Below are 14,271 nucleotides of genomic sequence, written 5' to 3'. Positions count from 1 at the left end.
TCTTTGATGCAAGTAAGCAGTTGGCATAGCTAACAATGCAATGGGATTCTCCGCTAAGAAGCTTCTTGGATGAGAAGCGAAACTTTTTCAAAGTTACCTTATGCTAACAGGCTTTTGGACCTGGACAACCTAAAACTAGGCCGCCTACCTGTCAATGACTATTTCAGCTTCAATCACAATTATACAGGGGCAAACAATAGATACAAACTCAAAGTAAACCACCTCCAGCTCGACGGTAGACATTCTAGTGCGCTTATGCACGCCCCCTTACAGACCTCTTAGGAATGGAATGAGGTCCACGGTAGACAATTTAAGGTTAAAGTTTTGGGGGTTTGAGGATGTAACAACAGAGTCAGGTAGTGAGTACCAGGCATTGGCCACTCTGTTGCTGAAGTCGTATTTTCTGCAATCGAGTTTGGAGTAGTTTACATTGAGCTTGTATCTATTGTTTGCCTGTGTATTATTGCGGTTGAAGCTGAAGTAGTCATTGACAGGTAGGATGTTGTGGCAGACAATTCTGTGTACTAAGCTTAGATTTGACCATAGGTGGCATAGCAGACAATGGTCAGTTGAAATGCCAGCTTGGTGAACCAGATGAAAACTTAACATCTGGTTTGTCCGAACTGGTCCGAACTGGTAGAATCCCACCCCTGGTGCTTCATCACTGGAGGTTTTTAAGAAGAGACTGAACAGTCACTTGTCTAAAATGGCATAGGTCAGGATCTCCTGCTTGAGCAGGGGGCTGGACTAGAAGACCTCCAAGGTCTCTTCCAGCTTTATTCTGATTCTGATTCCTTAGTTAATACTGTAGGCTGGTGATTCAGCTCAAAGCTCCGGATGGCTTTCGCCCAACTCCACAAGAAGATCAGAAGACTTCACTCCCATGTCTCCCCCTTCCCTCTCGGAGTGTGTGTGTGTGTGTGTGTGTTTGTGTGTAGGAGCGACCGAATGACAGACATGTCTGTCATACGCCATTACCATTAGAACAGAATCTTGTTCTTTTATTACAGCTGAACTCTGCCAGATTTCACAGCAGGAATGCTAAGTGGAATCAATGTCTCGGATTTCCAGCCTTGGCTTTGAGGTCAGACACTCTATCATTTCTCCGTATTATCTCCTTGCTTCGCCCTCCCCTCCTCTTTCTCTCAACCTCCAACTGGCACACAGCAGATTGAAAACAGCGTGAATCAGAGGGACCATGCTGCACAATTTTACAGCTGTTTGGCTACCCCCCATTCACACGCACACACACTCACAGACATGCACACCCCTCTTCTCTGTCTTCCCTTTTCAGCTTAATTCTGCAACGGTCCCTTCCTTGGCAGGACTGAAACTCAAAAGGAGGAATAGATTTTCCTCCCCCAGGAAGGAAGGAAGTGAGAAAGAGGAAAGACTGGAAACGTATTTCAAATAATTGTGAATGGGGGGTGAGGGTGGGGAATCTTCCTTTCTTTTCACGGGTAGGCATTTGAGTTATCATGAACATTATTATCAAGTCAATACTGTAATCAGCAAATCCTCCAAATAAGGGCTGAAAGAAATACGACATAGATTATCTTCCTTTTTCCCCACCTCCCCTTATGCAGGCAACCGGGCCAATATTTGGATGGGTAGAATTGAATTTCTTAGCAAAGTTTGGTGGAACTTATTGGAACTCTCAGTATCTGCTGGCTCAGTATCTGCTGGTTGGAAAATTGGCCTGAGAAGAACAGACCCACCCTACTCACCCAAGCCATTGTTCCACCTGGGCTGCCTCTCCTTATTTTCTATACCAAATTCTAGATGTATGTAGTTTGTAGTATGTATGTATGTATGTATGTATGTATGTATGTATGTTCTCTCCCACTCTTGTGTCCACAGGACATGGTAAAAAAGGCAAGATGGGGATTAAAGCTGCACAGACATGATACGTATAAATGTGGGCAGATATTTATCTGTACCACTATGGCCGCTATATTGATTTTTTTTAAAAAAAAAAACACAATTGGTGGAGACTGCTAATTCCATCCATCGATCCATCCATCCACCATCCATTGATCCATCCATCCCCCCATTCTTCCTTCATCCAACTATCCATCCACCTGTCCATCATCCATCCATCCATCATCATCCATCCATTCTTCATCCATCCATCCGTCATCCATCCATTTCTCATCCATCCAATCAGCCACCCACCCAATCATCCATCCATTCTTCATCCACCCATCCATCCATCCACCCATCTATCCATCCATCCATTCATTCTTTCTTCATCCAACTATCCATCCACCTATCCATCATCGATCCATCCAACATCATCCATCCATTCTTCATCCATCTAATCAGCCACCCACCCACCCACCCAATCATCCATCCATTCTTCATCCATCCATCCACCCATTCTTTCTTCATCCAACTACTCATCCATCCTATCTATCATCCATCCATTGTCATCCACCCATTCTTCATCCATCCAATCAGCCACCCACCCAATCATCCATCCATCCACCCATTCTTTCTTCATCCAACTATCCATCCATCCTATCCATCATCCATCCATCCATTGTCATCCATTCGTTCTTCATCCATCCAATCAGCCACCCACCCAATCATCCATCCATTCTTCATCCATCCATCCATCCAATCATCCATCCACCCAATCATCCACCCAGCCTTCCTTCCTCCTCATCCATCCATCTATCATCCACCCATCATCTGTCCACCTATCCATCCATCTTACCATCTCTCTGTCTGTCTTATATGCCAAGGCCAACTGTATAGCAAACATCTTGTATGGATTGACCCTCTATTTTTGTCCAGTACAGAAAATAGATGTTAGCAGCTTCTCTCCCAGTGGCTATAGTACCGAGAGACAATATCTAAGAGGAATGAAGCCAGCTAGCATGAGTCCTTTCTCAGAGCAAATAAATGCGCACATATGAAAGATGCTCTTTCTTTTCACACGCAAAAGGTCTTGTTCATGTAGCAGCATGATGTCCTGGACAGAAGCTGCTCCTTCTTTGCAACACTTCTTGAACTGATCATGGGAACATGTGCCCTCAGTTTCACAAGATCATTCTACCATATACAGGTAGTGGTCATTAAATGAAACTGCAATTGTGCTTATGAGCTTACATCAGCTTTCCTTTGCTTTATGGACTAGAAAGGGTTATCTTTGTGAGAATTCCTTGCAAAGTTACTGTTTCATCATCGTGGTAATTGCAGTCACTAAATAAGGACAATCAGTACTTCAAAATGTAAGTTGGTTCTAAAGACAGCCCTGTGCTACTGCAAACCAATCCTTTTTCTTATGGAAAGAAATAGATAGTAAATTATCTGAACTCAGACACGCTGTAACAAAACCCTAACCTCTACATGCTTTATTGATTCACTCCTCACATTTTTTTTTAAAAAGCAAATTCATTTTGACCTGTTCTGTATCACTTTGCAAATATTTTGTTTAAGATTTATGTGGAAACTGTATGCATTTCTAGTTCCAATTTCTCTCTCTCTCACTTTCCCTCTCTCTCTCTGTCTCTCTTGCTGTATGTATGAGTGTGTGTGTGTGTGTGTGTGTGAGAGAGACAGAGACAGAGACAGAGACAGAGAAAATGAGTCTCTCTGTGTATGTGTGTATGCATACATCCATTTGTTGTAGCAGTTTTGTATATTGTTCTTTTATATCCAGTTTTCCTAAATCATTGAACCTTCCTAATTAATTGGAAAATAACTTTACCCTAAAGAAGAAAAATGGAGAAATAAAATAGTGTTTTTCAGAAACCTAAAAGGCTAATATATAGAAGGGGGGGAAAGTAAACAGTTGTTCTATCCTAGAAGTGTGAATTAAATTTAACTGGAGTTAAGTTACAGGAAGATAAATTTTGGTAGAACATCAAGGGGAACATCTGTATGATAAGAGAATCTTGACCTTGCCAATTGCCTGAAGGCTATTAAGGTCTATTTTGATGGAAGACTAAAAGTAGACTTGAAGAATTATCCACCTTGAATGCTTTCATTCTGGATTTCCCGAATAAAGCAGGTGCTGAATGGGATGGTTTAGAAGCCCTGCTTCAATTGTAGAGATGTCGGGAATCCGTACAATACAAAATCCATATTGCTTTTGTGCAAAGTGAAGTTGCAACAGGTGTTTTAGTGATTACAAATAACTGCTATTCTACCGGGGTCAGCTGCCACCTCGCGCTTGCATCGGCTTCACTACTATTGGATGTCAGACTGTCATGAATTCTGGGATGGGGGAAATGCAACGGGGAAGGCTTGGGGGGAAATGAAAGTAAGTGCTGTATCTCTTCAAGAAGCTGCTTCAAGGTCACCTGGCATAACAGCTGCATACCAAACTGTGCCTGGATTATCCCTGATGAAAACACTGCCTGAACCCCATTGGTTGGTTAGAGGTAGGTAATGGGAGGTAGAAAAGGGGTGAGGGGGAGTTGACCTTAGAGATTTCAGTGCATGATTTTCAGTTCTGGCTTTGCATTATTGCAATATGCTTGACTTCTAATAAAACAATGCTTTTCTTGACAACCGGACCCAAGGATCATGTCTCTTTTGGAGTTTAAGCTGTGGAAGGTCTGACAACAGGTATGCATCAATCAGGATGTCAAAGAGATTTTTTTTTCATAGCCATAGCCTTTCCATTCATCCCAAATTGGAATGGCATGGAAGGGAAGGGAAGGGAAGGGAAGAGATCAGATGGATGGATGGATGGATGGATGGATGGATGGAGAAGAGGAAAGAAGATAATATATTGAACTGAAGGATGTATGAAAGAAAAGAGAAATGAAGAGTGGAGAGAGGAGAAGAGAGAGGAGAGATTGGATGGATGGATGGATGGATGAAGAAGAGGAGAGAAGAGAATGTATCAAACTGATGGGTGTTTGAAAGAGAAGAGAAATGAAGAGAGGAGAGAGGAGAAGAGAGATTGATGGATGGATGGATGGATGAAGAAGCGGAGAGAATGTATCAAACTGATGGGTGTATGAAAGAGAAGAGAAATGAAGAGAGGAGAGGAGAGATTAGATGGATGGATGGATGGATGAAGAAGAGGAGAGAATGTATCAAACTGATGGGTGTATGAAAGAAAGGAGAAATGAAGAGAGGAGAGGAGAGGAGGGAAGGGAAGGGAAGGGAAGAGAAGAGAAGAGAAGAGAAGAGAAGAGAAGAGAAGAGAAGAGAAGAGAAGAGAAGAGAAGAGAAGAGGTTTCCAGTGCATAAGCTCTCAGGGTACATATAAACAAGACAATAAAATCATAAGATACCAATAAGAGAAGGTAGTAGAAAAGATAAGAAGGTTAATAGTAATGCAGCCATACTATATGGGTAAATATCCTTGACATAAGACTAAGACATAAGCCTTATAGGACCTTATAAGGCCTAAGACCTGGATTATTTCCATCCACAGCATGCAAATATCCCATTAATATGCAACATGTACTTTATTTGAGACAGCCTGGCAGGCTGTCTTTAAAGCATTACCTTCGTTTTGGGTGGTGGGGTGGTTGTGATCTTGTCGGTGTGAATATTGGTAGGCGATACTGCTGCACCCATGTTGCTTTGGGGAATGCCGGATATTTTTCCACCAGGAGACACTTGCATGGCTGCAAGTTGTGCGGCGTACAATTGCTGCAAAAACAACAATAACAGAAGCTCATCAGCGAGAGAACTGATCCCAGTTCAGAATTTCCCCCTTTTAAAATATAGATAGTTCTCCACTTACAACCATTTGCTTAACGACTGCTCAAAGTTATGACAGCGCTGGGAAAAAAAAGTGACTTCTCACTGGTCCTTGCACTTACGACCCATCACAGCGACCGCATGGTCCCGTGATGATAAAAAAAGTAAGTTGTTGGAAACCGGCATGTATTTGCAAGATTGGAGCATCCTGGTGTGTGTGTGTGTGTGTGTGTGTGTGTCATGTGATTGCCATTTGCAGCCTTCCCAGGAGGCTTCTAAGAAGCAAAAAAGCCAATGAAGGAAGCCTGATTCACTTAATGACCATGGCCAAAATGGTGGTCCAATCGGGCACAACATACGCAGTGACCATATTAGTGATCAATGTTCCAATCCCAATTGTGGTTGTAAGTTGAGGACTACCTGCATACAATTAGATCAGAGGTCTCCAAACTTGGTGACTTTAAGACTTGTGGACTTCAACTTCCAGAATTCTGCAGCCAGCTATGAAAGAGAAGAGAAATGAAGAGAAGAGAGGAGAGGAGATATTGGATGGATGAATGGATGAAGAAGAGGAGAGAAGAGAGTGTATCGAACTGATGGGTGTATGAAAGAGAAGAGAAATGAAGAGAGGAGAGGAGAGATTGGATTGGATGGATGGATGAAGAAGAGGAGAGAAGAGAATGTATCGAACTGGTGGGTGTATGAAATAGAAGAGAAATGAAGAGAAGAGAGGAGAGGTTGGATCGGATGGATGGATGAAGAAGAGGAGAGAAGAGAATGTATCGAACTGGTGGGTGTATGAAAGAGAACAGAAATGAAGAGAAGAGAGGAGAGGAGAGATTGGATCGGATGGATGGATGAAGAAGAGGAGAGAAGAGAATGTATCGAACTGGTGGGTGTATGAAATAGAACAGAAATGAAGAGAGGAGAGAGAAGAGGAGAGGACAGGAGAGGAGAGGACAGGAGAGGAGAGGAGAGGAGCTGGCTGGAGAATTCTGGGAGTTGAAGTCCACAAGTCTTAAAGTTGCCAAGTTTGGGGACCTCTGAATTAGACAGATACCCATCTGTGCTAATGATGGAAAATGCTCCATCTTTTGAATGTTGGCATTTCAGGCCCCATTTTTTAAAAAAATAATTAACTGTGCAGAGGACGAAAATAACTGAAGGGAAGCTTATTGGGAAGGGGTGAAAAAAAAAATCTTTCATTTGCTGATGTTTATTTAGGCATTTCAGATACCGGTTTCCCTCCTTTTTATCCATATGGAAGCATAAGGCAGTTGACAGTCACAGAAAAGCACAACAAAAACAACAGATGAGACAAACAAACAAACAAACAACAATGTAAAGAAGCAGCACCCAAGGAAAAAAAAAAACTGAAAAGGAAACCACACACAGCATCCACTGAAATCTAGATTTTTTTTGACTTTGGGCGGATTATAGAAAAGCAACTGTGCTTTTTAAATTAGAGTTAATTGATGAGGCTCAACAGACCTTTCTAGTCTAGTGAACTTGATTAAGCTGGAATCTAAAAGCCACCAAGAAAAGACTGCACCGAATCTTCTTGGAGAAATCCCATGGTATCAACAGAAGATAATATTTATAGCGGAGCTCTCTGGGCTTGATGGTTTTCTTGCAGACGTTTCAGCACCAAATTAGGTAGCACCATCAGTGCTAGAAAGGGAATAAGGTTTTCTCTCCTTACTCCCTGATTAACACTGATGATGTTACTTAGTTCAGTAATGAAATGTCTGCCAGAAAACAACCAATCTTAGAGGGCACCAAAGACCTCACAAATTCCACGGTCACTGCCCTAATATTGAAAAGAGCTTATTGTCAGGGCTCCGGTAATTACCCCCATTTAAATCATGAGTCTCAAGCTGGATTTTCAACGCTCAAAGAAGATTAATTAGGAGAAGACATGTTGGTGCTGCCTGGGTGTAGCCTACTCTGAGACACACCATTCATTGTCACCCTTGACCCTGGTTTCCTCTCAGCCCCTGGGTGTATCATAATTCATATTCTCCAATGGGACACATCCATAGCCAAGAGTAATCAATCATACTCTCCAGTTAGAATTTTGCACGGCAGATACTTCGGTTGCCTGGAAACTATCTATGAAAACATCTGTGGAATGCAGTTTCGATTTTGCAAGCTGCTGCACTGATCCCCCCTCCCTTTCTGTTGGCAACTCTAAAAGACCAGATAAATATTTTATAGAATAGAATAGAATTCTTTTATTGGCCAAGTGTGATTGGACACACAAGGAATTTGTCTTGGTGCAAATGTTCTCAGTTTACATAAAAGAAAAGATACATTCGTCAAGAGTCAAGAATTATAAGGTACAACACTTAACGATAGTCATGGTCATTTATGAGTTGATACCTATGTTGCATAGCCATCCATTGCCCTGAGAATATGAAGGAGGACCATTAAGGGGAAGACAGATTCACTTAATGACCACACCTAGAGTACTGCATCCAGTTTTGTTCACCACATTATAAAAAAGATGTTGAGACTCTAGAAAAAGTACAGAGAAGAGCAACCAGGATGATTAGGGGACTGGAGACTAAAACATGAATAACAGTTACAGGAACCGGTCATGGCTAGTCTAGTGAAGAGAAGGACCAGGGGAGACATGATAGTGGTCTTCCAATATTTGAGGGGCTGCCACAGAGAGGAGGAAGGGGTCAAGCTATTTTCTAAAGCGCCCAAAGTCCAGACAAGGAATAATGGATGGAAACTGAACAAGGAGAGATTTAACCTGGAAATAAGGAGAAATGTCCTGACAGTGAGAACAATCAGCTGATGGAACAGAAGTTGCCATCGGAAGTTGTGGGAGCGCCATCACTTGAGACTTTCAAGAAGAGATTGGACTGCCATCTGTCAGAAATGATGTAGGGTCTCCCACTTGGGCGGAGAGTTGGATTAGATGACCTATAAGGCCCCTTCCAACTCTGATGACCTTTTATCTGTGTTACTAATTTAACAACCGCAGTGATTCACTGAATAAGAAAGGCCATAAAATGGGGCAGAATTGGCTTAACAAATGTCTTCTTTAGCAATGGCAACTTGGGGCTCGTAAGTTGAGGACAACTGTACTTGAAAATTGATTAAGCCAACCTTCCTACGTTTGGATTTTTCCTGGTAATTCTAGAGTATTTGATAGCCCCACAGGGAATCACTCAGGATTCTTAATTTCATTCCATTTTCTTTGTAAGAACAATTACTTTTCCAAAGCTATCTTATAATGTAAAAAATATATATATATCATAATTTGTACAGACGTTTTGATGTTTTAAGCCCTTCCATTTGCAAAATCGTAACTCTTGCAGGGCCCGGGGCTTCTGCATACTGAGCTGGAAGTACAGCTCTCTACAAATGGCAGCCATATGCACAGGGAGTTTGGGGGAGGTTTTGTTCACATATTTTAAAACCAAAACTCTGCTGAGATGGGAGGAGACAGAAATTATAGCCAGGTGCTCAAATGTGCTAAAGCTTAATGATTAAATACTTAAAGCAACAGCAATATTTAGTTCAGTTTCCACCCACTTGGAAACCACTTTTTATATGGCTAAACCTATTTTGAAGGACGGCACAATATGTGTCAGGCATGAAAGACCATGTTCACCCATGAATTAATTTATTGCTAAAAAGTTTATGCATAAGAATCTTCTCAACCAAGGACAGCTCCTGCTTAAAGTTAGGTAACAGGGTCAATGGAATTCAAGGGGGGTTGGACTTAGTCCACTTGTGGCTATGAAAGGATTCTAGACTGATTCCTTGTTTAACTCTGACCCCTGGTTCTGCCACACCTTCTCTACTGTCGGAAGTGTTACAGGGTTTCCTGCTTGAGCAGGGGATTAGATTAGAACAGGGGTGTCAAACTCAAGGCCCGGGGAGGGGACTGGATCTTATCCTGCGGGTTGGTTAGATCTGGCCCACAGGAAGCCCCTGGAAATAGCAAAGGACTGGCCCGCGGTGCCTCTGCCAGAGAAAATGGAACTCGGGAGGGCTGGATGCGGCCCTTGCAAGCTCCGTTTTCACTGAAAGAGGGTAGCAAAATGCCATCCCAGCCAAATATGGAGCTCAAGAAGGCCCCATGTGCTCCCCTCCCCAGCTCCATTTTTGCTGGCAGAGGGTTGCAGGAGGCTGTCGCAGCCGAAAACGGAACTCGGGAGCCCATTTTCACTGGCAGAGCTCTTGGGCCACCACAGGCACCCCCCTGACACAAGTGATGTCATGCTGGCTGCGCCCACTCTGGCCACACCCACCCCAGCCCTCTGAGGTAAAACATAACCCTGATGTGGCCCTCAATGAAATCAAGTTTGACAACCCTGGACTAGAAAAATCTACAAGGAACCCTTCCAATTCTGTTATCCTGTTATTCTTTCACATCATGCCCTGTAAAACAGAGCTCCTATATCCCTGGTTTATGGACCGGCACCAGGCCATGGCATGCCAAAAACCGGGCTGCGCAAACAGGTGAAGCCCCATCTGTGGGATGAAGGCAGCCCACAAAACCACGCCCCTTCTGGTCCGCCTCTCTCCACAGAACTGGTCCCTGGTGCCCAAAAGGTTAGGGGCCACTGCTGTAAAAGTTAGTTTGATGAAAGTTGCACACAACTGGAATGCAACTTCATTCAGAGAAAGTTATGGAGCCCTCCTAAAACGGACTGTCCAATCACCGACAAAACCTCTGTCTTCTCCTTTATTTATTCAGATTTTTTTTAAAATCTTGCCCTTATTACTTTATAAGAAAGTCAAGGCAGCAAACATACCTCCTTTTGTTTTCCCCATCACAACCACCTGATAAGGTGACCTCGGCTGAAAGAGAGAGTGATTGCTTAATGACGGCTGCAAAGAGGTTGCAAAATCAGGCCTGGTCAAACACAGGGATCTGCTTAATGACTTATGGCCACTATTTCAGGCTCAATTATGGCCATAAGAGGATTGCTTGTAAATAAGTGTAGGAGCACTACACTCTCTCCATAGAACATTTGAATCTTGAAAGAAATCTCCAAACAAATTCTAAGTAAAAGGTACTACAACACACCATTTCTTCTTTTCCAAAGGAAATATCAAAAGTAAACATTCTTAGATCAAGCTGAATTGGATTTTAACAAGTATGGAAGAATCTCTGTGTCCAGCACTACTGGGAAATGGTAACTTGAAGCTCTCTGCAAATAAACTAGGCCCTCTTCTCAAGTAAAGATTCACCTCTGCATAACCGGTGAGTAGCATTTTTAGCAGCACCTTGAATCAGAAAGGAAGGAGCTTGTGTGAATGCGTCCTAAAGTGATTAAAAATATTAAGTAATTGAAAGACAAAAGAAGAAAAACCTAACCAGCATCTTATGTTATGGTTCATCTACAGGAAGGCAGAACAACGCTCACAATGTATGAAATTTACATGGCTGGATTATTTTTTTTTCAGGAGGAAGTTGGTGAGCAGCTGCTTCAGGCTAGGTCCATTCAGTTTCTTAAGATGAGGATTCTTCTTGCAGGCTGGAGAAATACATAGCAACAGTACTTCGTCAAGTCGCTGCTACTTGGGGAAAGTATAGGCCAAGGTAAAGGAGAAGTTAGACACTGAGTGGCAAACGAACAGGTGCAAACATGAAATATATATCAAGACTGTGCATTAGGCCATTATTTCAAGGAGAAGAAAGGTCAATGAAATTAGGCACCTCTGTTGAAGATACTTCCTATTGTAATGCTAAGTAATACTGGGTTATATGAGATAATAAACCAGAGCAAGGACAAGCGTGCATCAACACTGTGTCCAGTATTAAAACTATGCGCTATTATTGAGTGATCTTCTGTGAATGTTGGACGTCTAGTGTAAATGGTCAACAAAGGTTGAAGAGCATCCAAATGTGAAATGCATCCAACAAAGCACACAACTTCTAAGGAGGAGCTTGCAATAGTGTTTCAGGGTGCAAAAAACCCACCCCTTCTTAGCTTTTACAGTGGCTACCAAAAATACATAAGCCGACTGATGTGTAGTGTGTGACCATGACACTGAATGATTATGGCTCCATTTATTCTAATGAAAGGGCAGGCAGTCTTTGGGGGATTGGAAATAGCTCTTTAATTTTTATTTTGTTCAGCCTCCAAAGGACCAAGCCTCCAAAAGGGACTGGAGACTAAAACATATAAAGAATGGTTAGAGGAACTGGGCATGGCTAGTCTAGTGAAGAGAAGGACCAGGAGAGACAGTATAGCAATCTTCCAATATTTGAGGAGCTGCCACACAGAGGAGAAGGGTCCATCTACCCTGTTTCTCCAACAATACGGCCTCCCCCAATAGGAAGTCCCAGCATGTTTTATAGGCATGAAATGAAATTAAGCCTCTCCTCCCAAATTAAGGCCTATATTAAAACATGGGGGGAATGGTGGGGGGGGTTGCCGTTAGGAAGTACTTTTGTTGCACACCTGGATATGGTGCTGCCTGCGTTGACCCTGATACGAAGTGCCCCACCAACGTCGAGGTCAGCTTCCAAGCCATTGCTGCCCGCCCGAAGATGCAAGGAGGGGGGAATTAAGTCACCCCCGAAAAGACGGCCTAGCCATTTTAGGGGGGCTCAAAAAAAAATAAAATAATAAGACCCAGCCTTATTATATGAGAAACACGGTATTTTCCAAAACACCCGAAGGCCAGACAAGGAATAATGGATGGCAACTGAACAAGGAGAGATTCTTTTTCACCACTTGGAAGTGAACCCAGATGGACATTTCTTCCAACAAAAGGAACACCAATTTCACTCTCCAAAGATCAAAGCAAACCATGTTTTATGACAGTTATAACTGTATCTGGAGCCAGTGGCCACAACAAACTTCAGGTTATAACATTTGGGGTCATAAAACTGGAGAGAGGGCAGGGGAGGAAGGGAAGGACAGAAAAAAGGGCATCTGAAGCGAACCTCTGGGAAACTAGAACAGATGATAAAACAGTGGAGTTACACTGTTTATTTAAACTACGAAATTAACTACCAGAAGATGCAGGGGTGGCTGGTTTTCAAATCGTTTGAAAAGGAGATTAGGCAAAATTAAAGAAGAGAAAGCTAGCAATGGCTAATAGTCATGCTGGCTAGATGTTACCTCCAGGGTGATAACAAACAGGCCCATGAATATCAATTGGTAGTAAGCAACATGAGTAGGACTTTTGCAATTGTCTCCTGCCTATAATCTTTCCACAGGCATTTTCTTGGCTGTTCTATAAACCGAATCCTGGAAGACTTTTAGGATGCTTGCAGAGTTGAAGGTCAGAATCTTCCCAAACGTCTCCCTCCATTCTCAAAAAGAACAAGGGAAAAATGTACATTTGCAAAAACAAAAAAAGACACAAAGAGTATTGAGGGGACAGATCAGTGTTTGGCAACTTTGGCGACTTGAAGATGGATGCACTTCAACTCCCAGAATTCCCCAGCCAACAAGGGGAATTCTGGGAGTGGAAGTCCACCCATTGTTGAGTCGCCATGGTTTAGAAACATCAGGATTGAGGCTAAAGAGCCCACTAAAAAAACAGAAGAAAGGAAACACCCCCAGAATGAAAATAATCAGTGGAGGTAAAAAACGGAATGGAATGGAGTCACTTGGGAAAGGGCAGGATAGAATGGTTGCCAAGCTGGAAGCTCTTGGAGGTGAAACATTTAGTTGCAGTTGGCCTATGGATAGCCTTTAATTCAAATTTTCCTTTTCTTAAAAAAAAGAGAAAGAAAATAGACACCTGTGCAAGGTGCAAGATTAGAATAGAATAGAATTAAGAATGGAATGGAATGGAATAGAATAGAATAGAATAGAATAGAATAGAATAGAATAGAATAGAATAGAATAGAATAGAATTAAGAATGGAATGGCTAAGTAAGGTAGTTGTAAAGCAAGTGACACCTGTTTGCATGACCTTTCTTGGCTATGGTGGGTAAGCAAATCCCTGCAGTTACACAAATCATGCTGTTGTTAAATGAATCTGGGTTTCCCCAGGGACTTTGCTTGTCCGTGGCTGACTGAGAAGGTCACAAATGGCAGTCACATGACTCCAGGATGCTGATGTCAACTCTGAAGTTGGCCTAACGTTGGCCATTTTCTCCTTGTAGTTTTTTCCAGGGAGGTTTTTCTTCTCACTGCTTCATGGCTGACACAGCCTGGAACAAAAGGGGCCAGAGAGGAGGAGGTGTAGAGATAGCTGGGGTGTTGGGGTCCTAAATAAAATTCTTTCCCCTGGGAATCAAGGACGTTGGTGCAGGTGTTCGAAAGGTGGAGACTGAGGTCACCTAGCAACTGGACTACATGCTGATTGGACCATGTGACTCTGAGGGAAAGTGACAGAGTTTTACTTTTAATTGGGTGAAAAATCGGCTGGAAGTTAGAGACGTTTTTTTCCACCCAGACGGTGCTGATTTGATATGTCCCAATAAATGTTCTTTGAGGAATTTGCCTGCCTCGGAGTTCTTATTGAATGGGATGTATTACTTGGAACCTTTGACAGCTGAAACTGTGGTCATGCATGGCTTTTGCCAAGTGTCCCATAGATCTCAGCCTTTGCACATAGTAGTGCCGGTAGCCTTGCGGTGAGGAACGGTTTTCATGAAGAAATATGCAG

The 14,271-nt window shown here is 42.7% G+C and overlaps 1 protein-coding gene across 8 annotated transcripts in view; it reads right to left on the bottom strand.

Annotated features, from left to right (window-relative positions):
• Positions 1-14,271, bottom strand: part of SOX5 (SRY-box transcription factor 5) — a 1,005,438-nt gene that overhangs the window by 108,415 nt on the left and 882,752 nt on the right. For all 8 annotated transcript variants that reach the window (XM_087935225.1, XM_087935226.1, XM_087935221.1 and 5 more), the window contains one exon: positions 5,473-5,619. In XM_087935225.1, coding sequence (XP_087791351.1) covers positions 5,473-5,619 — 147 coding nt within the window. The remainder of the gene's footprint in view (positions 1-5,472; positions 5,620-14,271) is intronic.

The sequence above is a fragment of the Pseudonaja textilis genome, chromosome 5 (assembly GCF_049901715.1).
Source record: "Pseudonaja textilis isolate UNSWEBS1 chromosome 5, rPseTex1.2, whole genome shotgun sequence".
Taxonomy (NCBI): domain Eukaryota; kingdom Metazoa; phylum Chordata; class Lepidosauria; order Squamata; family Elapidae; genus Pseudonaja; species Pseudonaja textilis.
This window is presented reverse-complemented; position numbering and strand designations above follow the sequence as displayed.